The 24,573-nt window shown below is 66.6% G+C and overlaps 2 protein-coding genes across 3 annotated transcripts; one reads left to right on the plus strand and one right to left on the minus strand.

The window, feature by feature from the left end:
• Positions 1-3,188: 3,188 nt before the first annotated feature.
• On the plus strand, positions 3,189-3,917 carry GJD3 (gap junction protein delta 3; the record flags this gene model as incomplete). The annotated part of the gene is made up of 1 exon (XM_080633583.1): positions 3,189-3,917. The coding sequence occupies one exon, from the start codon at positions 3,189-3,191 to the stop codon at positions 3,915-3,917; it is 729 nt and encodes a 242-aa protein (XP_080489709.1).
• Positions 3,918-4,880: 963 nt separating this feature from the next.
• RARA (retinoic acid receptor alpha) lies at positions 4,881-23,743 on the minus strand. 2 transcript variants are annotated; one of them, XM_080633710.1, is made up of 9 exons: positions 23,618-23,743; positions 17,070-17,364; positions 8,025-8,173; positions 7,773-7,914; positions 6,917-7,077; positions 6,660-6,836; positions 6,376-6,580; positions 5,488-5,646; positions 4,881-5,343 (listed from the first exon to the last, which is right to left on the minus strand). In XM_080633710.1, exons 2-9 carry the CDS (start codon positions 17,245-17,247, stop codon positions 5,147-5,149), a joined length of 1,368 nt encoding a protein of 455 aa, XP_080489836.1. In that variant the 5' UTR covers positions 17,248-17,364; positions 23,618-23,743; the 3' UTR covers positions 4,881-5,146. The 2 variants fall into 2 exon arrangements, with proteins under 2 accessions (XP_080489836.1, XP_080489835.1); XM_080633709.1 differs by lacking the exons at positions 17,070-17,364; positions 23,618-23,743 and having other exon boundaries at positions 8,025-8,681.
• Positions 23,744-24,573: the final 830 nt, after the last annotated feature.

Here is a 24,573-nt window from a genome sequence, read left to right on the forward strand (position 1 = left end):
GACACCTTCCATTTTAGAGACCTTAACAATAAAATTCACAACCGTAAATAGAGTTGTAAGAGGGAGGTGTTTAGAACTCCACACTTGTGTGTCTCTGTCTCTTAGTCCTTTATGTCTGTGCAAGCCCCAGTTGCTCAGCCTCTGCCATGTTGAGTTTTAGCTTTGGGGTTTTACATTCCAGTTTGAAGTTCTACACCAGAGTATTTATCTCATTGTGGTTTCTTGACTGTCCATGTAAATACTTTCTGTGTTTTTCTTGTCCTTTGTCATTTTTAATATTTATGTAATAAAAGGGTTTTTACTTGAGCTGTGTTCGTTAAAAAGGAGTTGTCCTCAGCTGCTATTGCCTCAGTTATCCCTTGTGCCTGCTTTCCAGAGCCATAGCTTGTCTTTGTGGTGAGCACTTGAAACTCTGCCTTTCTCAGGAGCAAGAGGTCGTCAGCTTCCACCCTCTGCTGCCAGGACTGCTCTAAATGCCTCATCTCTGTTATCAAACCACACTTGTTATTTCTGAGGTTATTTCTAGGGCTGATGTAGCCACTTTTGGCATTGTTAGGGAACTACCCATTGCAGAGCTTGTGTCAGGCCCTCTGCTGTGTGTGGAGCTGGTGTAGGTGTTCACTGTGCAGGAGCAGCTCTGGGGTGAAAGCCTTGGACCCTGCCTGAGGAAATTCCTTGCTGCCCAGACTGTTTCCCTGCAGCTTCCTCACAGCTGAGCCTGTGGCTTTGCCACCTTGTTCCCACATTCATGTGAGCACTCCTGTGATATCCTGCATCTGCCCAAGATCCTGCTTTAGGGCAATGGCTGCAGGTGAGCGGCGGTTCAGTTTTTCGGCGCACTGAGAACAGAGCAAAGAGTCTGTGCTAAGCTGCCCTTCCAGGTAGGAATCACATCCCTGACAGCATTTGGGGGTTACTGTGCAGCTTTGGGACCAGAGCCCGGGGCCTCCTGTCCCCTGTGGCGTTGGGGCCAGGAGCAGGCACTATCGGTGCCACCGCGGTGCTTCACTGGAACCCAGTCAAGTGTGGAAAGCGCTGTCACATTTTCCACTGCCAGGCTCTGGAGAGTGTCTCCGGCGCGTCCCTGCCGAGGGGCCGAGCTATTTACGGCTCCTCTTGCTGCCAGGGCGCCCGGGGACCGGCTGCTGGGACTCTCACAGCAAATGGTGAGGCCACGGCTGTGCCGGGGGCTGCTCCCATAACCCCAGCATCACCCTGGGATGAGTGTGCATGGACACGAGTGCGCTGTGGTGTCTGCATCACAAATCCTGCCTGACCAGGGCGCTGGGGATGCTGAGCACTGCTGGAGGGGGAGCCGAGGGCACCAACACACTGTGGGCATCACAAGGGGTGAGGAGGACCAAGGGTGACCTGCTTTGGCCAGGGCTCTGCTGCCTTTGCCAAGGGAACCTGAGGCACAGGCAAAGGCCACTGGCGATTGCCCTGCCTGTGCCATGGAGAATTCCTTGTGGAGCATCACAGTGCTTTGGATGAGTTACCCAGCAGAATGGCCTCCCACCACTGGCATGGCTCCATCTGCCAGCACATGCCAGGGCCAGGGATCCTCCATGAAACCCCACTTGCAGCACTGTGTGCAGTTCTGGGATCCTCAATATAAGGACATGGAGCTGTTGGAGCAAGTCCAGAGGAGGCCATGAGGATGCTCAGGGGCTGGAGCAGCTCCCATATGGAGCCAGGCTGAGAACACTGGGGCTGTTCAGCCTGGAGAAGCTGCATGGAGACCTCAGAGCAGCTTCCAGTGTCCGAAGGGGGCTACAAGGATGCTGTAGAGGGGCTCTTCATCAGGGACTGTAGTGATAGGACAAGGGGTGATGGGTTCAAAGTGAAACAGGGGAAGCTCAGGTTGGAGATAAGGCAGAAGCTCTTCCCTGTGAGGGTGCTGAGGCGCTGGCACAGGGTGCCCAGAGAAGCTGTGGCTGCCCCATCCCTGGCAGTGCTCAAGGCCGGGTTGGACAGAGTTCTGGGTGATGTGGTCTACAAGTGTGAGGCATCCCTGGCTGTGCAGGGGGTTGAAACTGGATGAGCATTAGGTCTTTTCCAACCCAAGCCATTCTATGAACCACCATGGCCATGACAGCCTGGACACAGCACCTCAGACCAGGGGTGGCTGGGCCTGAGCATCCCCTGCACACAGCACCCCAGCCCCACAGGAGAGAGCCCGGCTGCAGGCAAGGCCACAGGCAGAGCCAAGCCCTTCCCTCCCCTCCGGGTGCCCCTGGGCTGCTCTGTCTCTTTAAAAGGAGTCCAGGCGTGGCTGCGGGGCCGTTATCCCATCCCAGCCGGACAAGGGACTGGACAGTCCCGGTCAGCCCTGGACAGCCGCCACCAGCCGCGCGGGCACACCGTGGACCGCAGCCTCCGCAGGTACCGGGGCTCACCCCAGCGGGATGGGGCTGGGGGGGACACAAGGGATGGGAACGTGCTGGTCCTGCCCCGGCTGCTACCCTTGGACCCATCTCTGGTGAGTCCTGGGGCACAGGAGATGCTTGTGATGGGGTGAGCAGGGCTGGCACAGCCGGGTACCCCCCTGTGAGCAGGACAGGGCAATGCCTCCAATCCTGCATTCAGCTCTGGGCCCCTCACTGCAAGGGAAACATTGGGGTGCTGGAGCAGGGCCAGAGAAGGGAACGGAGCTGGTGCAAGGCCTGGAGCACAGTGTGATGGGGAACGGCTGAGGGACCTGGGGGGTTCAGTGTGGAGAAGAGAAGGCTCAGGGGGGACCTGATGGCTCCCTACAAGTGCCTGAGAGGAGGATGGAGCCAGGAGGGGCTGGGCTCTGCTCCCAAGGAACAAGGGATGGGACAAGAGGAACCGGCCTCAAGCTGCACCAGGGCAGGTTTAGATGGAGCTGAGGAACAATTCCTGCCCCAGAGGGTGCTCAGGCATTGGAACAGGCTGCCCAGGGCAGGGCTGGAGCCACCGTCCCTGCAAGTGTTCACACAAGGTGGAGACGAGGCCTCAGTGCCATGGGTTAGGGGTGGCCTCGGCAGTGCTGGGGAATGGTTGGACTGGATGAGCTGAAAGGGCTTTTCCAACCTGGTTGAGTCCATGATTCTATGCATTTGGGGTTGCCATGGGGGTGAGCTGGAGGGGCCGTGCTGCTGCCAGGGTCCATCCTCATGGGCACAGCATCCCCCTGGAGCTGATCCCACTCCCGCAGGGCGGCCATGGGTGAATGGGGCTTCCTGAGCTCGCTGCTGGACGCGGTGCAGGAGCACTCGCCCATGGTGGGGCGGTTCTGGCTGGTGGTGATGCTCCTCTTCCGCATCCTGGTCCTGGCCACGGTGGGCAGCGACGTCTTCGAGGACGAGCAGGAGGAGTTCGTCTGCAACACGCAGCAGCCGGGCTGCAAGCCCGTGTGCTACGACGCCGCCTTCCCCATCTCCCACTACCGCTTCCTCGTCTTCCACGTCGTGGTGCTCTCGGCGCCCGCCGCGCTCTTCGTCATCTTCGCCGTGCACCAAGCGGCCAAACCGGGGCACGGGGGGGCCCCCGGCCAACGCACCCGCCGCCTCCAGCCCTTCTACGTGGGCAGCGTGGTGGCTCGCATCGCGGCCGAGCTGGGCTTCCTGCTGGGGCAGGCGCTGCTCTACGGCTTCAGGGTGCAGCCGCTCTTCGTGTGCCGCCGCCGGCCCTGCCCGCACCGCGTCGACTGCTTCGTGTCCCGCCCCACCGAGAAAACCGTCTTCATCCACTTCTACTTCGTGGTGGGGCTGGTGTCGGCGCTGCTCAGCCTGGCCGAGCTCGGCCACCTCCTGCGCAAGGGCCACCCGCCCCGTGCCGCCTGCTGCCACCGGCCACAGGAGCGGGGACCGGCCCCCGGGCAGCCGGCGGGGGCCATGGAGGAGCCGCGCTGTGCCCCCGGCCCCCTGCCCCGCGGGGACCTCACTGTGTAAGGGGGCGCTGCGCTGCCATCGCTGCTGCGAGTTGTGGCCGGTCTCAGCCCAGTGCTCCCTGCCCCGGTGCCATGCGGAGCCGTGCCCCTGGTTCCTGTTGTGGGCTGCGGATGGGCCTCACCCTGCAGCTGCTGGAACAAAAAACATGGACAAACGGAAAACAAACAGGTCCCATCCCTGCTGCCCCCCCCCGCCCCACGGCTGTCCCCCACCCTGGGCTGGGGATAGCACAAATGCATCAGGGCTCTGCAGGATGGGGCTGGTTCCTGGCACACAGGGACAGGACCACAGCATCAGCAATGGGAAAGGCTGGGGAGTGCTGGGGGGACCCTAAAGGGTTCTACCCTATGGAAATGAGGGCAAGGGGGGATCCCAGGATGCCCCCAGCACCAAAGAACCCCCAGTATTTGGGGTGCTGCAGCCCTGACCATGCCCCCCCCCCCCCCCCCCGAGCCCCCACATCAAGAACGAGCCAGGCACTAGAATAAATAAACTTTATTCTGGAGCCAGCCTCCCCCTCCCCGTCCCCCCCTCCCCATCCTCCCTGTGCCCGTGAGGCCGGGGTGGCACCACAGCCCCCACCCTCCCTGGGGGGGGCCGGGGCAGGGCCCGCCTGGTGCCCCCCGGCTCTGAACCCACTAAAACCTCAACGACAACCAAAAAAAAAGAGAGATTTAATAATAATAAACTGTGCGCCCCCGCCCCCACCTCCCCCCCCCCCCCATCCCATCCCATCCCCCCCCCGGGCAGCACCCACCGGGCCCCCTCCACCTGCACAGGCCTAAAAACCCCTCCAAACTTTTACAAAGGTTTTAAAACGTATTTATAGATATTTATAGATATTTATATATATATACTTTGCTTTCTCTTCTCTTTTAAATGACTCTGCTTCCTCGGCGGGCGGGGTCTGGCCGGGTGTCCCCCCCCCGACTTCGCTGGGATTGGGCTGGGAGGGCTGGGGGGGGGGGGGGGGGGGGGTGGCTCGGTGGTCGCGATCCCATGGGTGCTGGTGCTGGTGGGGCCGGGGGGGGTCCCCGCGCCCCTGAAATGTGACTCAACCAACGCGCTGTGCCCAGGGCCGGGGGGGGGGCCGGGGGCTCCCCAAGGAGTCCACCCCCGGGCGATGATGGGGAGGTCCGGGGGGGGGCTGTGGCTGCGGTGCCGGGTGCCCCCCCCCTCGCCGTGCGCCGGCGGTGCCGGGCTCTGTCCTGGTGCGCGCCGGGCGCGGGTCACGGCGACTGCGTGGCCGGGCTGCTGCGGTTGGAGCTGGGCGAGAGGCTGGGGCTGCAGCTGCCCGGGGGGCGGCCCAGGGTGCCCGGCTGCCCCCCCAGCGTGTCCATGCCCTCCGAGTTCTCCAGCATCTCCTGGATGAGCGGCGGCATCGACCCCGGGATCTCCATCTTGAGCGTGATCACCCGCTCGGCGCCTGCGGGAAGGGTCGGGCTCAGCAGGGAGGTGATGGCACCCCCCAAACCGGCACCCCCAAACTGGCAACCCCCCCCCAGTGATCCCAAGCCCAGGGGATGCTTCCCTGCGACATGGAGCTGCAGCCCCTTTCTCCAGCCCTCACCCTTGGCGCTGATGCTGCGGAGATCCGTGATCTTCATGAGCATCTTGGGGAACATGTGGGGCCTGTTGGGCCTCCTCTTCCTCACGTAAACCTTCAGCGCCTCCAGCAGCGGCTCCTGCAGCTTGTCCACCCTCTCGGGCTGCTCCAGGTCCTGGCGGTCTGAGGAATGGGGGGGGGACACAGTTTATTATGGGGAAGCATACATCCCATCATGCCCATGGTGGGGATACTGCCTAGCTCCAGGGGAATCACTGCAATGGCTGTGCCATGGTGAAGGCCAACATTTGAGGTCTCCTTGAGGAGCCATTTGGGGACTGCAGTCAGGACGATGGTCAGGGTGCCCATCCCTGCACCCCCATGCCAGCATCCCCCATGCCAGCATCCCCATCCCTGCATCCCCCATCCCTGCATCCCCATCCCTGCATCCCCCATCCCTGCATCCCCCATCCCTGCATCCCCATCCCTGCATCCCCCATCCCTGCATCCCCATCCCTGCATCCCCCAGCCCTGCATCCCCATCCCTGCATCCCCATCCCTGCATCCCCATCCCTGCATCCCCCATCCCTGCATCCCCATCCCTGCATCCCCATCCCTGCATCCCCATCCCTGCATCCCCCATCCCTGCATCCCCATCCCTGCATCCCCAGCCCTGCATCCCCCAGCCCTGCACCCCCAGCCCTGCACCCCCAGCCCTGCACCCCCAGCCCTGCATCCCCCATCCCTGCATCCCCATCCCTGCACCCCCATCCCTGCATCCCCAGCCCTGCACCCCCAGCCCTGCACCCCCAGCCCTGCATCCCCCATCCCTGCATCCCCCATCTCTGCATCCCCATCCCTGCACTCCCACCCCTTCATCCCCATCCCTGCATCCCATGTCCTGGCACTCACCTCCGCAGATGAGGCAGATGGCGCTGAGCAGCCCCGTCTCAGCATCGTCCATCTCCAGTGGCAGCAGCTGGTTGGCAAAGGCGAACACCAGGTCCGTGAGGGGCCCGAACCCGGCGTTGTGCATCTGGGTACGGTTCAGCGTCAGCCCATCCGAGAAGGTCATCGTGTCCTGCTCCGGCGTGTAGCGCGTGCAGATCCGCAGGATCTGGGGGTGAGCGAGGGCCGGGGGCTCAGCCTGGTGTCCCCATCCCCATCCCTGTCCCCATCCCGGTCCCGGCTCTCACCAGGATATCGAGGCAGGCGGCTTTGAGGAGAGTGATCTGGTCAGCGATGGTGAGCGTGGTGAAGCCAGGGAGCTGCTTGGCAAACTCCACCGTCTTGATGATGCACTTGGTGGACAACTCACTGAACTTGTCCCACAGGTCGATGTCCAGGGACACCCGCTGCTCCGAGCTGTTGTTCTGCGGCGCAAGGCAGGGGATGAGGGCACGGCAGAGGCTGCTGCACCCCCCAGGACCCCCCATGCCCCCCACCAACTCACCGTAGTGTATTTGCCGAGCTGGCAGAGCGCAGGGAACGTGTCCTGGTGGGCTTTGCGCACCTTCTCCACGAGCTCCTCCACCTCGGGTGTGATGGTGTAGCTCTCCGAGCACTCCGGCTTGGGCACATCCTTCTTCTTCTTGTTCCGGTCATTGCGGACGGCTGCAGGGACAGCAGGGTCAGTGTCACCAGCCCCATGGCCACCACCCCCTGCCTGAGGTGGGGGCTCAGCCCCAACACACTCTGGATGAGGCGCCCCCACCGCCAGTGCTGCAGTGACAAACATCCAGCCCTGCACAGCATTCCTTTAAATAAGCCCCCGAAGGCATTAGGAGGCAATGAGGGGTGACTGTGCTCTGGGGGGGGGGCACTCCATCCCTCGCCATGGGGACAGTGCTCAGTTCTGCTCTACAAAGCTGATACAGAGGAGGGAAGCATCAGAGAGAGAAAATGGCAGAGGAGGCACTGTGGGGGAGTGTGGAGGAAGCAGCCGGGAGCAGCTCCACATCCCACAGGGATCAACCTCTGTGGGCCTGGAGCCCTCCCTGAGCTGCAGGGTCTGGGATGCTGAGCCCCCCCCCCCATAGCATCCATCACCCCCCGCCACCTACCCCGGTGGTGCGGCCCCGCGGGGTACAGCCGGGCACCATGACAACTGGCACCGAGACACCAGGAGGCCCCATCAGCATCATTTATCTCTGACATCATCAATCACATGTTGCCGGGGCAACGGTGGGGATGTGACACAAACCCAAGGGTCTCCCATCTTCCCCCACCCAGGGCCTCCCTGGGCACATGGTGGGAGCTGCCCATGGACCCCGGCTGGATGTCCCCATCCCATCCCTGTCCTCACTCACATTCCTTGGACATGCCGACTTCGAAGCACTTCTGGAGGCGGCAGTACTGGCACCGGTTGCGCGTCACCTTGTTGATGATGCAGTTCTTGTCCCGGTGGCACGTGTACACCATGTTCTTCTGGATGCTGCGGCGGAAGAAGCCCTGGGGGGGGACCCCAAACACCCCAATCAGCGCCCAGCCCAGGGACCCATGGGGATGGTGGCCCTGGCTCGGGGACTCTCATGACCCATGGGGACAGTGGCAGCTCTCACCTTGCAGCCCTCGCAGGCGCTCACCCCATAGTGGTACCCGGAGGACTTGTCCTGGCAGACGAAGCAGGGCTTGTAGATGCGGGGCAGGGGAGGGGGCGAGGGCGGGCTGGGCACAATCTCCTCCGAGCTGGTGCTCTGCGTCTCCACGGCTGCAGGGAAGGTGACAGCATTCAGGGCATGGAGACCCCTCCATAGGCCCCATGAGGATCCCCCCCCATCCCACACCCCCGAGTAGCACCACGGCTGGTCCTTGGTTGCGGTGACCTGTGCTTGCCCACCCGGCCATGGGGCCGGGGTCGCACGGGGCCAGCGGGGAGAGGACACGAGCTGGGAAGATGCAACTTGACATTTCCAGGTCACGGAGATGACGTGGGCTTGAGGCAGACAAAAAATAATAAAAAAGGGAAAAAAATAGAAAAAAGGAAAGAAAAAAGCCGGGATGCGGGATCCCAGGAGCCCCCGTGCAGCCCCGGAAGGGGGGGGGCTGCTGCTGCTCACTCTCACGTGCGGGCACCGTGTGCACAGCCCCCGGTACACCATAGTTAGGGGCACCCCCGTGCCCCACAACCATGTGGGATGTGCCTGCCCCCCCCGCCCCCAGCACACCAAAATCCCATGGGATGTGCGCCTCCCAGACCATCCCTGTGCCCCACTGCCCCCCAGGACTGCCTGCAGGCCCCCCAGGACAAGCCCAAAGCACTTTGGGGTGCCAGCCCCCAATGTAGGGTGCAGCCAGGCAGGGGTTAAGCACTCCCCGGCTGCTCCGGGATGTTTGCTCATGTTTTTCTGCAGCGGAGCCAAGCGAACCAGTCAAACAGGATATTAAAGGCTGGGCCCTACGGGGGAGCCCAGGTCCCGTCCCCCCCCCATCCCCTGTGCCCCAAAAAAGGCCCCAAAATGGGCCCCCAAAGAGAGCCACACCAGGGAGAGGCCCTGGCCAGGGGCACCCACCCCGGCGCTGAGCCAAGGAGGGGTCCTAAGCAGGCAGTGGGGCTTTCAGGGGCGATGGATGAGGGTTGGGGGGTCCCCAGCCTGGCTGTGCCACTGCCATGGGTGCAAAAGGGGCTTAGGGAGGGGGGCCAATGGGGACAAAGCCACCCATGAGGCTTTGTCACAACAGGGATGGTGAATGCGCAGCACGGAGGCGAGTGCTGCAGGGTGGGATGTGAGCGTGTGGGGTGGTTTATGAGTACGTGGGGTGGGATCCGAGCGAGCCGGGCAGAGCTTCCCAGGCGGCACTGAATAAATCACCGCTGCCACTCGAGGGAGCGGAGCCATTAAAGTGACTGAGCGAACGTCGTCTATAATTTATCGCCTCTTTTATATAATTTAAGAACTTCCTGGTGGAGAGCTGCACTCGCAAAACGCAGATCTGACACGATTCTGATGTGCGGGGCGCGGAGGAGACGGGAGGGGGAAGGGACCCGGTTCCACCCCCCCCTACCAGCACAGCCACCAGCACCACGGGAATCCCCTGCCACCGCAGCCAAGGGACCTCGGTGCCACCAGCGAGAGGAGACGCGGCTGCGGGCACAGCCGCCTGCAAGGCCGGTTACCCAGGAGCCCCTCGTGGTGGCATCAGGCCTGGGTGCCCCTCAACAGCACCAAAAGGCGCTGAGCCACCAGGATGGGTGCAGACGTCATCTGCTCCCGCGGGGCTGGCTGCGGACACGGGGAACCCCGCGTCCAGGCTCCATCCCTTCCCCCAGCCCCATCTCCTGTGGAACAGGAGGGGCCCAGGCTCCGGCTCCCCCCATTGGAGGAAGCGGAGCCCAGCTGCAGACCAGATGCTGCGGCTCCGGCTGCATCCCCCCTGCCCGCGGCCCCGCCGGCTGCTTCCTGCCCACACCGAGGGGACCCCGGGGCACCCCGGCACCGGCACCCCCGCCCTGGCGTGGGAAAGCGCCCGCGGGGCCACGCCGCGTGCCAGGGCCCGTGGGGACACCCGGGAGTCAGGGCTGCTCCCAGCAACCACCGGCCAAAGGAGCCAGGGATGGGAGCCAGGGATGGGAGCCGGGCTTCGGGAGCAGGGGGATGAGGGGCAAAGCCCCGCGGCGGCTGCGGTGGGGTCCACTGCACCCAAAGGAGAGGGGGTGCCCAGGGCTGTCCTATGGGTGAGGATCCCACATGCCCTGAATTCGAACGCCTGTGGGAGCAAGCGAGGGGTGGGAAGAGGGCCCTGGGGTCCCTGAGCCATGGGGTGCCCCAGGGCATGGGGTGCCACTGGGCACTGCCACCCCATCTGGTCCCCACAGCACATCCTGCCCTGTGGATGGGGGTCCTGCATCAGGGCTTAGGGTCCCCACCACCCTGACTCGTGCCACAACGAGCCCAGGGTGACAGCGGAGCCACCCTGCACCAACACAACCCAACACCATGGGCCCTGCAAGACCCCCACAGCACCCCACAAACGCCCCTGCAGCACATGGACTCACACTGGCACAGGATGCCCACCACCTCCGCAGGCTCCTCCACCGCCCTCATGCCTCAGTTTCCCCAACCACAGCATTCCCAGGCCCCAGTACAGGCTCCCTGAGGAGCGGCTCTTCCTGATGTGCCAGCGAGGCAGGACAGCACCAGCCCAGCAGCCAGCAGCACCTCGGGGCCAGCCCAGCCACTGCTGTCTATGGGGAAACTGAGGCACGGTGCGGTCACCCTGAGCCTTGCTGTGGGCTGGCAGCCCTGGGCCGGGGAGACACAGCACCATGGTGTGACGTAGGGAGCGGGGCACAGTGCCAGGGAGAGCTGCCAGTGCCTGCCATTGGGTCGCGGTCACTGTGACCAGCGCCCGGAGGTGCCCTGGCCCTCCCCATGGCACCAGGGCCACACTTCCAATTGGAGCAGCAACCCATGGGGATGGGGCTCTGGCCGCGTCGCCCCTTGTCCCGCAGGATGGGGCACGCAGAGGGGATGCAGTGGCCCCCAGATACCCTGCTCGGGACAGCACGACCGCACTGGGATCTGGGCACAGCCTGGGACATGCAGCCCCTGCAGAGGCAGCGGGAGCCCCTGCGCCCTCCCCAGCCGCAGACAAAGGCCCCTCGGCCGTGCTCCGTGCCAGCGGAAAGGGCCAGAGACAATGCAGGGAGCAGGACCAGGGGCCATGGCCACACACACCCCAGCACCCCAGAAGGGAGAACCGGCCCCCCCCGGCCCCGTGCACCCCACTGAAGGCTCATACAGCCGTTATCACGGTGCCTGTCCCACAGAGCCCTAAAGGACCATTCCTGGGCTGCTATTCCTGCCCATGGGAATCAGGCCAGGCCGGCCACATGCTGTGGGGACCCTGGGCCCCCCGCAAAAGCAGAGCAGGGCCCCAGGTCCCCCACAGGGTGGCAGCCCCGAGGGTGGCAGCTCAGGGTGCATTGCCTGCTCCCAGCAGAGGCACCCACACATCCTCTGCACCCAGTCCTGAGGACAGAGGGGACCCCCGGGGTGACATGAGGCTGTCATTCCCCCAGGCACCAGTGGGGCTGCCTGGACCCCACATCAGCACCCAGGACACCCCAGGGCCATGGTGGGGGTCCCACGCTGGTGCCCCCCCTCCACCCGTGCAGCAGCAGCGGCGGCTCCGTTTTAACTGGATTTTGCTGGAGCCCTTATCAGGAGGGAGCGGAATTCCCATTGGAGCTGGCGCTGGCACCGCTGCAGACCCTGCTCACGGGAACGGGGTGCAAGGGGCACCCACAGGGCCCCAGCCCCCCCGCGCTGGGCTCAGCCCCATCCCGACGCTCACCGAAATAGGCCAAGGGTCGTTCATGGCCGAGCTGGCGGCGGCGGTGCCGGAGCTGGGCCTGGGGAAGAGGGGCTTGGGCTGGGGGCTGCGGCCAGCACCCGCCTGGATCAGCACCCACGGGATCAGCACCCCCGGGACCAGCCCCCAGCGCCACGCTCAGCCCCCGCACCCACGGGCAAGCCCCCAGCACCCATCGCTCCGCACCCCGCACCCATCCCCGCATTCCCACCCCCCCGCCCCGGATCAGAGCCGCGTTTCGAGGCCGCTCTTCCCGCCCGGGCGGGCTCCAGCACCGGCCCGAGGCGGCGGTGAGGGGCCCGGCCGCCCCCCGGGGGCGCAGGTACCTACAGCGGCCGGAGCTGCTCCAGGGCGGGGGGCGGCGGGGGGCCCCTCGGGGCGCGGGGGGGCCGCGCTCCGGCAGCAAACAGCCCCGGCCCGGCCCGTAGAAATCCATCCGGAGGAAGGGGCCGGGGGGCAGCCCCGCCACCGCCGCGCCCTCGTACATGGCCCGGGGCCGCGGCTCCCTCCGGTCCGGCGGCGGGGGCGGCCCCGGTGCGGTCAATGCCCCCCCCGGCGGCAGCCGGGCCCCCCGCGCCGCGCTGCCATGGCCCCGCCGGGGCTCAGCCGGGGAGCGCGGCCCCGCCGCTCCGCTCCGCGCCCGGGCAGGCGGCGGCGGAGGAGGAGGAGGAGGAGGAGGACGAGGGGGAGGGGAGGAAGGCGCAGCCCCGCCGGCTCTGCGGCTCCGGCAGCCCCGGTCCCTCCCGGCACCAGCCGCCTCCCCACAGCCTTAACCCGCTCCGCGCCGCGGGGCCGCCCCGGCAGCCCCGGTACCGAACGGGACGGGACGGGGCGGGCGACACCGGCCACGGGGGACCGGGGGGGTCCGGGGCTGCCCTTCGGCCGCGGCTCATTTGCTTAATGGGATGCGGGTGAACTGCGGGTGAACCCGGCGGGAAGGGCTCACCTCGGCCTGACCCCCGGGGGTGCGGGTACCACTGCCCCGGGGCGCGGGAGCGTTTGTGTGTGCCCGTGTGTGCACACGCGTGTGTTCAACCCCGCTGCAGAGCGGCCCATGCGTGCTCCCGCTGCACTGTGGCACTGAGGGGTGCGTTTGTGTGTGTGCACATAGGGCAGCCCATGTGCATCCCTTCTACACACACATACATGTGTGTGACACCGTGTCCTCACCAAGCACAGGAGCAGCGGAGCACATGAACACGTGTCTGTGTATGTCCACACTGTGTGTGAGTGCATGTACACGTCGCCACTGCACACGTGTGTTTGCATGTGGCCCATAGCACCACACATTACCCCTCCCCACCCCTGCACACAGGCCACCACTGGAGGTGACACCCCAAAGCGGTGACAGCGGCATCACGGTGGGCTCAGCACCACTCTCTGCACCAGGCAGGGCCGGACCCATGCTAAGGACCACAGCTGCAGTGCATGTGGCCTTTGCCATGTGATGCGGGTCCCTCTCTGCCCCACACTGCCCACCAGAGGGGTGCCCTTAAGAGGGGGAGCTCAGGACACTGCAGAGCCCAGTGAACCCCACCACGGGCCCTGCCATGGGCAAGCAGCTCAACCCTGCAAACAGCAGCCCTGCACATGCAGCAAGCAGAGAGCGTGCATGAGCAGATGTGCACACACACGTGTACATGGCAGAATGCACACACAGAGCAGGGTGCACACACACTCCCCCCAACACTGAGGACACCCTCCTGCTGGCACGGCCGCACTCAGCACATCCATGGGCCCCAAAGTGAGCAGCGAGGGGCCCCCCAAAGAGAGGGGGGAAAAGGGGAGGAAAACACAGAAATGAATGAGAAAACGGCCAGGAGGCATGTGTGTGTGTGTGTGTGTGTGTGCATGTGTTTGTATGTGTGTGTGTGTGTGTGTGTGCATGTGTGTGGATGTGTTCGCAAAGCAGAGCGGCAGCGCCTGTTTAAATAATAATAGAAAGTCAAAGGCTTTGCTTAGCCAGCAGGTTTCTGAACAAAAGCCCAGCGCTCCTCCAACTTCCTGCAGCGAACATGACAAATGTCTGCTTTGACTCATTTACCAGCGCTGGAAAGAATGTGGCTGCGACGGAGGGGACGGCGGAGGGGACAGCGGCCGGTGGCACCGCGCAGCCAGGCCGGTTGTGCCGTGCATGCAGGCCCCGCCGGGCAGCGCTTCCCGTCCCACGCCAGAGGAACAGGAAGAAACAGAGATTAAATAAAGAAGAAACCATCCCAAAGTCTTAATGCAGAAACCAAGAGGAACTGGGCGAGAGGAGCACCCCGCACGCGACGGCAGCAGGGACACCCTAATGCCGTGTCCCACTGCCCCACAAGCAGCCTGGAGATGCCAGAATGGGGTTCCCTGCTTAGCAGCATGCCCCAGCCCCCAGCTCTGCTTCCTGCTGGCACCACTCATGGGGGACAAACAATGCTCTGGGGAACACAGGATGCTCCCATGAGCATGATGGAGCCTTGGCCACAAAGCCCATGAGGACACCACAGGGGACACCACAGTGCCCAGAATGGGCAGCTTCAGGAGCGCACGGTCACAGCCCCAACAACAGGACACAGGCAGGGACCCCCGGGACCCCCCCCACAAACCCACCCAGCGCAGCCTGGGGTTCGGGGTGCCAGGCCCCAGCCCCTTCCCCCCATCCCCATGCTGGCACCTCGGGGCCCCACAGCCCCCCGCTCGCCCGCCCACTTCAAAAGACCCCATTTATCCCCTTCAGCGCCTTTTGAGCGCGGCGAATTCCCGGCTCCCCCCCGGCCCCCGTGACAGTGATAGAAAACCTCCGCTGTAATGGGCTTTCCCAGGCGCGGGGGCCCTGCGCCCAGCGCGGCCTCATCAATCTTCCCCAGGCGGAGGAGATGGGGAGGTGGCCGAGGGGTCCCCAGCCCTGCACCCCAGCCCCGGGGCTCCCCGGTCCCTGCCCCGAGCGGGCCCCCCAGCCCCCCCCCCCCCCCCCCGGCTGCAGGGAGCACGTTTTGCTCATTAATTTTTAAAAATTAATTAATTACGGGGCCGCTGCGGGAGAGCGGCTGCGGTGCGGAGGAAACCGGAGCCAGGGGGTAGGGTGACAGCCGGGGCCCCCCGGCCCGGCAGCCCAGAGCACGGGGAGGGGGCCACAGTGGGGGCCCATTTCCAACCATCGGGCCTGGGAACCAGGGCAACGGGAGGGTCTGGGGGGGGGAACCCCTCATGGCCCCCCATGGGTAAGGGAAGGGGACCCCCAAGGGCAGCCAGACCCAAAGCCATCACGGAGTCTCTGGGGACAGCACCGCCACACGCACCACCACGCGTGCATGGGGACACATGTGGCGTGCACACACGGGCACAGCAGGCGCTGAGCACACTTGCACACACCCCCCTCCACACAGCCACTCAGCCCTGCACATGCTTGTTACACGTATGAACCCCACATACACACACATATAACCCCAGCCACATGTGGGCACAGCTGGCAGCACACACGCACAGCGCCACGGACACACACGGATGTGCACAACCCCTTGCATGGGTGCACACACGTGCTCACACAGCAGTGAGTGGGGAGAGGTCCCCCATCCACCCCGGGTGCCCCACGCTCTTCACCCATAGCCTGGAGCCCTGGCTGTGACAATGGGTCCCAGGGCACCCGGGGACACCCATTGCAGGCTGAGGGGTGCCACCGGCCCCTCTCTGCATCCACACCCGGGGCAGCCGCAGCACCACGCACAGGATACAGCCAATCCCATTCCCTACAGCCCCAGGAGCCGGATCCGGCACCAGCAGCCCCAGCGCCATCGGATCCCCATCCTGACACCCACGGCCCCAGCGTGGATCCCGGCCAAACCCCCGGGGGGGGGGGGGGCATCTGCACCCCCGGGAGGGCCCAGCTGGATCGGCCCGAGGGCTGCGCAGCTGCAGCACATCTGGAGAGGGTGGGCTGGTGGTGGGGATGGAGGCAGAGGTGGAGGGGGGGAGCTGCACCAGCCCCCCAGATGGGACATGGATCCCAGCAATTCTCTCCTGGCCCCATCACCAGGAGCAGGGGCATCCTGCCCACACCCCCCAAATACTGCAGGACCTACACAAACACGGTACCCATTAAGCTGTGCGGGTGCTATGGGGGGGGAGCACAAAAAGTGCCCCCACCCCCTGGAACGCACTTCCCAGCAGGGAAAGCCAAGGGGAAACTGAGGCACAGCCCACCCAGCCGCCACCAGCCCCATTGTCAGACATGGGGGCAGAATGATGCGGGGGGGACACAAGAGCTCCCCCCATCCCGTTCCCACAATGCCAGGCGTCGGGAACGGCCGCAGAGCCAGCGCGGGGGAGGGGCCGCACCCGCCGACACCCAGCCGCTGAACTGGTCCCACTGGGTCCCACCGCCGCCGGGGCGGCTCCGGCGGGGACAGCACCCGAGGCCGGCCCTGCCCGGGCCTGCACCGTCCCCCGCGGCCAGGGATGGGGTGGGGGGGGCCCCGCCACACCCCGACCCACGGCGGCCTCCCCGACGGCGGGTGCCGCGGGGCACCCATGCCACCGGCGCGGGAACGGGCGAGAGCACCCATCCGCAGCGGTGCATGGGGTCCCGCAGCTGCTCCATGGCACCCATCGGGGGTGCAGGGAAACTGAGGCACGCTGCGGGTCACGGTGCCGGGAGCACCTCCCGCGGCTCCTGGCTGCCGGCGCGGCGGGGCGGTGATTACCGGGGCCGTGATGGACGACCCTGTCAGGGGGAAATTGAATCAGGAGCAGACGCGATGATTGCCTTCATCGCCTCCCCCACCGCGGCCCCCGCGCCGCCGGCGAACAAAGAGCCACCACGGGGACATGGCATCGGCCTCCCCGGCCATTGCCGAGACCCCTCGGTCCAGCCCGGCCTCGGTGGGTGCCGAGGACAGCCAAGGGCCCCTTCCCAGCGCCGTTAACAGCCGGGGTATAAACACAGCCATTAACAAAGGCACAGCAGCAATGAAGTCACACGCACCCGTCCGCCCGTGCCTCAGCTTCCCCAGCGGCAGCACTAACAGGGGACACGCAGCGAGAAGCGCCCGGCACTCGCCTCCCACCAGGAAGGAGCCGGTGCCCCCAACCAGAGCTTCCCATCAGTGCCTGTGAGCAGGGAGACCCCCCCATCACCAGTGCCACCGCCCTAGAGCTGGTTATGGACTGGTGCTGGAGCAGCATCGCAGGGTCAGCACCCGCATCCCAATCTGAGGACAGACCCCAGCACCCAGGGGTCCTCACACACCCCCCTTCCCAGCACCTGGGGTCCCACCAGCACCCCCCCCCCCCCCCAGAAGAGTCGCAGTACTCACTGGCAGGCGAGGGGGTGCTGTATCCACTGACGGGCAGCTGGTGCTGGATACCAGCAAGTGTGCTGGGCGGTGAGAGCCCCCCCAGCATGTGGGGGAAGAAGAAGGCGTAGGGGGGCACGGGGTAGCCATTGAGGTGCCCCCCTCCAGGAGTGGGGCAGGAGCTGCTGTTGCTGGCCATGGTGGGGGGGTTCTCCGCAGGGTGGGGGGCTCTCAGGCACAAGGTGCAGGGCCTGAGCAGAGCATGGGGCCCGCAGGGACCCGCTGCCCGGCGCTGTCCTCACTGGCTCCTGCGGCGCTGCGGGGGGAACAGAGAGGGGGTCAGTGATGGGGCACCCAGCAGCCGTGCCTCAGTTTCCCCAGACCCCCCCCCCCCATTCCCAAGGGCCACGTCCCCTCCCGGCCCCAGGAGGGCGCAGCCGGCCGGGCCCAGCGCTCCCCATGGGATTAACAACAATCCCCCAGATTAACGACACCGGACGGGCAGGCGCAGGGCGCTAATCCGGGTTTAGCGGGCGGTGGGGGGATGGCGCGGGGACACTGCGGCCCCATAGGGCACCCCCTCACACCAGGGACCAAGCAACAGCCCCAGACCTGCTCCCCCAGCCTTATCCTGCGAGTGGGGCTCGTGGGGCAGCCCCTCTTGCCCCAGCCTGGGGGCCGCAAGGCAGCCGGGGGGGGATATGGGATGGATGAGCACACCGGGGTCCCCTGAGGACAGTGGCCCTGCTCCACCCTGTCTCTGCTGTCATGGCCACGGCCCCTCCACCTCTGCTCCCACACATGCACCGAGCGCAAGGGGCCTCAGCCTTGGTCATGGGGCAGGAAAAGGGGGGGGGTCCCCCTGAGGTCCCGGGGGGGCTCAGCCTCTGCCACAGGGCTGGGCTGTGCCCATTATGGTGCAGCCTGCACCATGTGCCAGGCGATGCCAGCAGCTCCCACACCAAGGCAGGGACAGGGACCCTGCACCAGGCCAGGGGGTGGTGGTGGGAAGAGAGGTCCGGGGGGGTAGGGGGGGCACGGGGCTTTCACAATCCGGGCTGGCTGTTTATTTAAGCACTGGCGCGGGGCCCGGCGGGGGCTGTTTATTTGCCGAGAGTGCTGGCTCCCGGCCTGACGGAGGCGGAAAAGGATCCAGAGGAACAAGGCTGGGCCGCCCGGCGAGGCGCTGGGGAGGGGCTGGGACGGGCACGGCCCTGCCCGCCCCACCAGCACCCAACTGGGAGCACCCATTGCAGACAGGACCCCCCCCGCCATCCTCCCAGCATTCACCAGCACCCGCAGCCGCAGCGCTGCTCCCACCCACTGAGACCCGCTGGAGCACCCATGGGAGACCTAAGGACGGGCACCCAGCAATGGTTGGGGTGGGGGTCACATCCTCCCCAAGCACAAGATGCTGTAGGATTCCCATGGGCACAGTGCTGGACACCGGGTCAGCATCATCCACTTGGACCAAGGGCTTGGCACCAGGGAAGGGACAGACCTGGCATAGGGTCCCCACATGGCGTTGCAGGGACCCATAGTGGGGGGCTGCCCATAGCGGGGGGGTGCCCATGGCCACCAGCCAGGCAGTGGTCCCTGCACTGCGCTGGCCGGGGGGAGCAGGGGGAATGGAGGCGCGGGAAGCACTGTTTATGTTTGGCAGTGCCAAGTGCTCGCCCGGCACCGCGCCAGCCGCAACGGGGCCCAATTACTCAACACACTCCCCCCCGCACGCCGCCAGCCTGGGACCGAATGAGGCCGGCACCGGGCACCCCAAACCTGCTGCAGCCCCCAGCTTCCCAACACCCCATAGTGGCAGGAAGGTATGGACCCCATGGACCCCTGTGCCAGCACAGACCCTGGCACAAGGCTGCTCCCAACCCAGGTGCCATGGGCACCCCGAACATGAGTCCCGGGCATGGCAAATGGGGACCCACTCCTGGAGAGCCCCATGCCAGCAGCATGAGGCCGGGGGCCGCGCAGCCCCTCGAGAGGGGCCCACGCTCGCCCTTCCCGGCGCCTTTTCCTCCAGTCCCCGGCAGGAGCTGGACGGGCCCCGGAGCTTCCTGGAATCCAGCGCCTCGTTCCAGCCCCGCGGAAAACGCTGCTGCGGGGCCCGGGCCAAATCCCAGCCACGAGGAACCTCCCGCCCAGGCCGGGGGTGGCCCCCGGGAGCGGGCGGACGCACGGACACACGGACCGGAGCGGTCCCAGGGCTGGCAGCAGCGCGGCTGGGGGCGACCACGGCTGCCAGAGCTGCTTTCAGCCCACGGACCCCAATAGAGCGCACCCCGCACACCCCAATAGAGCCGGCAGCACTGGCACAAGCCCCCCCAAGAGACCTCTTCCAAAAGCACTGCAACCCCGGGTTGGATTCATTGCCCACCCCCAGGCACAGCCCCTGGCACGGCCAACGCTAACCACAGAGCAACCAGCATCACACCGGGAGTGCGGTACCCAACCACAGCTGCCACCCCGAGCCCTGCCTGCTGAGGGGGCCAGGCAGCACCTCCCATCAGCGAACCGCCCCCCCTCAGTGCAGCAGCACGCCCAGCCCCGGTGCCCGCATCACACCACCAAACCCAGCCGCGCTTCCTGCCGGGGCACACGGCGATGGCAGCGCCAGCGCCCGGATGTGACACTCCGGGGAGCAGGGACACCGCCCTGGCCCCCCCTGGCACCGCGGGGACAAGCGGGGCTGGGGTTGCTCTGGAGGTGCCTGGCAGGGCAGCAACCAAGCCCTTCCTGTCATGCTTGCGGGCATCGTGCTCCCGGCCGCAGCTTCCTCTCGCCGCTATCGGTTCCTGGGCAGCCAGGTTTCAGTTCACCCCCAGACTGGCTGCGACGGATGCCAGCCACCCCGAACTCTGCCACCCTGCTCCTGTGCCACCCCAGACCCTGCCACTTTGCTCCTGTGCCACCCCAGACTCTGCCACCCCAGACCCTGCCACCCTGCTTCTGTGCCACCGCAGACACCTCCACCCCACTCCTGTACCACCTTGCTGCTGTGCCACCGCACACACTGCCACCCTGGTGCCCACAACGGGTTACAGGCACATCACGGTGCCAGGCCACCCCCGTGGCACCCAGGCCGAGGGACAGGCCAGGGAGCTCTGGGTACCACTCTGTACCGGGGGGAGACCGGTGGCCTCGCTGCTCTGGCAGCCTCCCGGGCAGGGCAGGAAGCGCCCGCGGAGCCGCTGTGCGGTCGAAGCCTGCGGTTTCCTCGCTGCTGTCAGCGCTTGGCCCGGGGCAGCCTCACACGCGAGGCCAAGGACCGGCTGCCCCCCAACCACCCCCGGCCCCTCCGGCTCCTGCAGCGTGGCTCAGGGGGTGCACGGGGTCCCGTGGCAGGGCCGCACAAGCGAGACCCCCACCTCGTATCCCCGAAGCATCTCAGCCGTGAGTCACCGTCACGTTTCTCACGTCCCCGGGCAGGCGTGAATCATGCCCCAGCCCGGCTGCAGGGCCGGAGCCAGCGGCACACGCTCGGCACAGACTGCGTGTGCCAGAGCTGGGGCTGCCACAGCCGCGCTCATGGGGATCTAGGGCTCAAGTGCACCCCAGGACCTGCACGGGCAGCACTGATGCCACTACACCACGGCACCCTATGGACCAGCATCAACCCACACCCGGACACAGCGACACTGCAGTGAGGACGGCGTCCTTGCCAACACCCCACGGGGGCCCCATGGCTTGAGCCCTCGCCCCGTGGGTCCTCGCCCCTGACACCCCCACGTCCCGCTGCCAGCTGGGAGCCACAAACTGAAATTCCACCTGTTGTGGCCAGGCCGGCTCCGGTTACTCCGGGAACGCGATGCTCCGGTTACACATCCCGCACCCGCCACCACACTCCCCATTCTTCTGCGGGAACAGGTGCCCTGGCCCTCGCCACAGCTCCCGGCATGGCACCGGCACGGCCGTGCCACGTTGCCACCGGCACCAGCTCTGCACCGTGGGTGCTGCATCCTGGGAGCAGCAGAACCGAAGGACCGTCCATGCCCACCAGCGCCTCACACTGCGGGGACCCCCCACCCATGCCCACAGAGGGAACACCCCTGGCTGCAGCTCAACCCCGATCCTTAGGATGAGCCCAGGGAACCACAAGTCCCACTCACGGGGAGTCACGGTCCCGGGGTGCCCCATCCCGGCTCCCCTCGGACTCCTGGGAAGCAGCAGGATTGCGCCAAGGCAGCCGCTCAAGGCAGCCCCCAGTTGTTTTTAGCCCTGGATGCGGCGCGCAGCCGGCGCCCTGGGAACGGCGTGCCGGGAACAGCGCGGCCCCAGACAGCCCTTTCTGGCTCGGCGACAGCCGGCAGACAAGTGCAGCCGGCTGTGCCCGCGGCATGGGGCCGCTCGGGACACGGCACCCGCGGCTGGCGCGGGACAGCGCAGCGGGCAGGCGGCAGCGCGACACCCCCAGACACCGGGATCTGGTGGCACCGTGCCCCTGGCTCCGGCAGGCTCCAGGACCAGGTCATGCACGGATGGGACCTGGGATACCTGAGGGGAGCCAAACCGCCACCGCGTCGCACCCAGGCTGGCTACGCAAGGGCACGCAGACGTGTGCCACCACCGTGTCCTCTGACACCGCCTGGCAACCGGGGCCGGTGCAGGCCAGGACGGGCATATGCAGCCCCTCGCCGGGCCCTGCCATGAGCTTCCCCCCCCCCCGCTAAGCCGCCTCCAGCCGCAGGGAGATTAACCCATTTTCTGTAATCAGCACATGTGTCACCGCAGATATGATCGAACCCCCCCGCGCTGCCAGCACCGCAGCCCTTCCCCCTGAGCCCTGGGGCTGGCACTGCCATGGGAAGCCCTGCGGCATGGGGGTACCCCACAGCATGGGCCCCACAGTCCCAGGAGAGGGTCCCCATAAAGTGCTGCAGCAGCACCCCAAAAAGGGCAAAGGAACACCCCCAGTGGCAGCACTGGTGGCCCAGGGCACGCTCTGCCCATGGCCGGTGCAGCCGAACGTGGCACGTTGACACGCCAGAGCCTCCTGGTTATAAATAGAGCCCGAGCCGCGGCGCTGGTGAATCCCAGCGCCGCAGGGCAGGCGGTGGCATGGGCCCTCCCCAGGCTCACCGGCCGCAACGCTGCTCACAGCACCGGGACTAGGGACACAGTGGGTGTGCAAGGCCAGCCGGGCATCCCTGCAGGCACAGGGTAGCACAGGATGAGGCACCGGGCACTGCCCTCTCCCCACTGTCCCGGTGCCCACTGGTGGCAGCTGGGTCACTGGGAAGGGCCTGCAAGTGGTGGATGAAGGTACCAGGCACCCACTGGCATCCCCAGTGCCAGCACCCGTGGGGACACGCGCATCCCCGCACCACAGCAAGGTCACCCTCAAGGGCAGGGCGCGGGGCCCACGGGTGACATATGGCCCGGCAGCGGTGGCTGTGGGGCTGCTAAGCCACCAAGTCGTCACCCGCTAATCCCAGCACCGAGGCTGTGCTCAGGGCACCGCACCCAGAGCTGCCAACCCGCACCTCCCAGCACCTTCGAGCGGGACAGGCGAGGGGCCTCGGTGTGGGGATGCCCCCATGTCCCCCCCCGGCACCCACTGGCCTGTGGGACAGCCCCTGCCGCCCAACGAGGTCAAAGGTCAGAGGCACAGATTTGGGGGACACCCCAGCTCCAGCGCGCAGGGGGGCTCTGCACCAAACCCCCCCCGGTTTGGGGCGCTGCTGCCCATCCCGAGGGTCCCCCCACCCTCGGGGTCGCGGAGTGGGAGACACGCGGTGGGGCGGCCCCCACCCCCCCCCCCCCCCCCCCCCCCCGCCACCACCGCTCCATCCGGACCCCACCTGGGCTCCGCCACCCCCAGGCCGGCCCCGAGTATCTGCGGCGGAGGCAGCCGGCACCCCCCGCCCGGCCCCCCCCGGCTCCGCCGCCGCGCCAGCGCCCTGTCAGTCGCGGAGAGCGATGGCTTCCTCCGCCCGCCGGCCAGGAAACGGCGCAGACGCCGCTCCCGCCCCCCCGGACCCCAGCCCCCGGCGCCCCCCGCGCTCCCGGCCCCGCTCACCCGCCCGTCCCCGCCGTCTGCGCCCCGGCTGCCCCCCCCGGCACCCCGAAAAGGGGAAGCGGCCCCGGCTTCCCCCGCCGCGGGGGGGGGGGAACGTGGCTGCGCGCACCGGTAACGGAGGCGGGGGGGGGCTCGGCGATCCCGGGGGCATCTCCCAGCCCCGCGCTCTATGGAGGGATCCCGGACCCCCCCCCGGGGTGGCGGGGTACCCCGAACATTCACAAGGGCGGCGGGGGAGAACTGGCCCCGGGAGGGGGGACCCCAGCACCGGTAACCGGAGAGGACCCAGCACCGCCAAGGCCGGGGAAAACGGGGGCAAAGCCACGATCCGGAACCGCGGCGGGGGGCAGCGCTGCGCCTCCGGGGCTCACGGCAGCCTCAGCCAAGCGCGGGGGAGGGGGGGGGAGACGCAAAGGAATACCCCCCCCCCCACCGGGAGGGATCCCCATTAAGTGGAGGGGGATCCCCAGAGGCGGTACCGGATCCGCGGCAAGATCCTCCCTCCCCACCCCGGTGCGATCGCAGGGGCCCGCTCCTTTACCTGATCACGGAGACTTCCCACCGAGATCCTCAGAACCGGGAAGCTCCCGGTGGCGGCTGCATGGCGGCGGCGGCGGGGAGACCCGGCCTGAAGGGAGGGGGTGGTGATGGGGGAGCGGGGGTGGGGGGGTACCGGAGGGGGGGGTTCAACGAGCGGCGGCCGCGGCCATTGCGAGTCATGTGCTCGCGGGGAAACTTTACCCGGGGCTGGGCCGGGCGCGGCGGCGGCGGCGGCGGGCGGGGACCGAGCGGAGGCCACGCCCCCTCCCGCAGGCCACGCCCTTCGCGCGAACCACGCCCATTTGCGCGCCACGCCCTTCACACCGACCACGCCCCCTGGCCACCGCCAGCCAATAGGAAGCCGCCGTGGGCGGGGCCGCCGCTACATTGTAACTCTTTGAAGTCTCCAGAAGGCGGAAGGGGAGAAAGTGGGTGCGCGCGCCGCGCGGGAAGTGCGGGGGGGGGCTCTTAAAGGGGCCGCGCACCATAAACCTCGTTGCCCTTTTTCCTTCTCCTTGTCTCATAAAAGAATGCAGGGGATACAGGATGGGGGTGCTGGGGGGGGGGTGAAGGGACCACCCAGGGCATGGGGGAGTGTGTGGGGGTCAAGCGGGATGGGGGATACACAAGATGTCCCCAAGCTCAGAGGCACAGGGCAGGGTCCTCCTCCATGGGCTGAAGTCAGTGGGGTGAAGGAGGTTTTCCTGCCTGCCTCCCAACAAAGCCACTGACCCCGAGGACAGGGATATGGACACAGGTTGTGCTGCTGCGTTCCTGATTCCCTCATCCCTACCAGGGTGACAGCTCTGGCACCTCTGTGTCCCTCAGATTCTCACCAGGTCGCCCACCTGCATCCCATTGAGGACACACGGGGGAATAAGGCAACTTTGGTGTGAAAAGAGAAAGATAAAGGAGAGCTGCAGCCTGAGGCAGCCCTGGCCCAGCCTCATGCCCCAG

The sequence above is a fragment of the Psittacula echo genome (genome assembly GCF_963264785.1).
Source record: "Psittacula echo genome assembly, chromosome: 23".
Lineage (NCBI taxonomy): Eukaryota > Metazoa > Chordata > Aves > Psittaciformes > Psittacidae > Psittacula > Psittacula echo.

What these genes read in the sequence shown, in the direction of transcription:
- RARA (XM_080633709.1), bottom strand. Translation starts at nt 8,564, where the DNA reads ATGGTGTACCGGGGGCTGTGCACACGGTGCCCGCACGTGAGAGTGAGC. An exon ending in GCGCCTGCGAGGGCTGCAAG is followed by an intron (nt 7,915 to 8,024) that starts GTGAGAGCTGCC and finishes GTCCCCCCCCAG; the next exon opens with GGCTTCTTCCGCCGCAGCAT. An exon ending in AGTCGGCATGTCCAAGGAAT is followed by an intron (nt 7,078 to 7,772) that starts GTGAGTGAGGAC and finishes CTGTCCCTGCAG; the next exon opens with CCGTCCGCAATGACCGGAAC.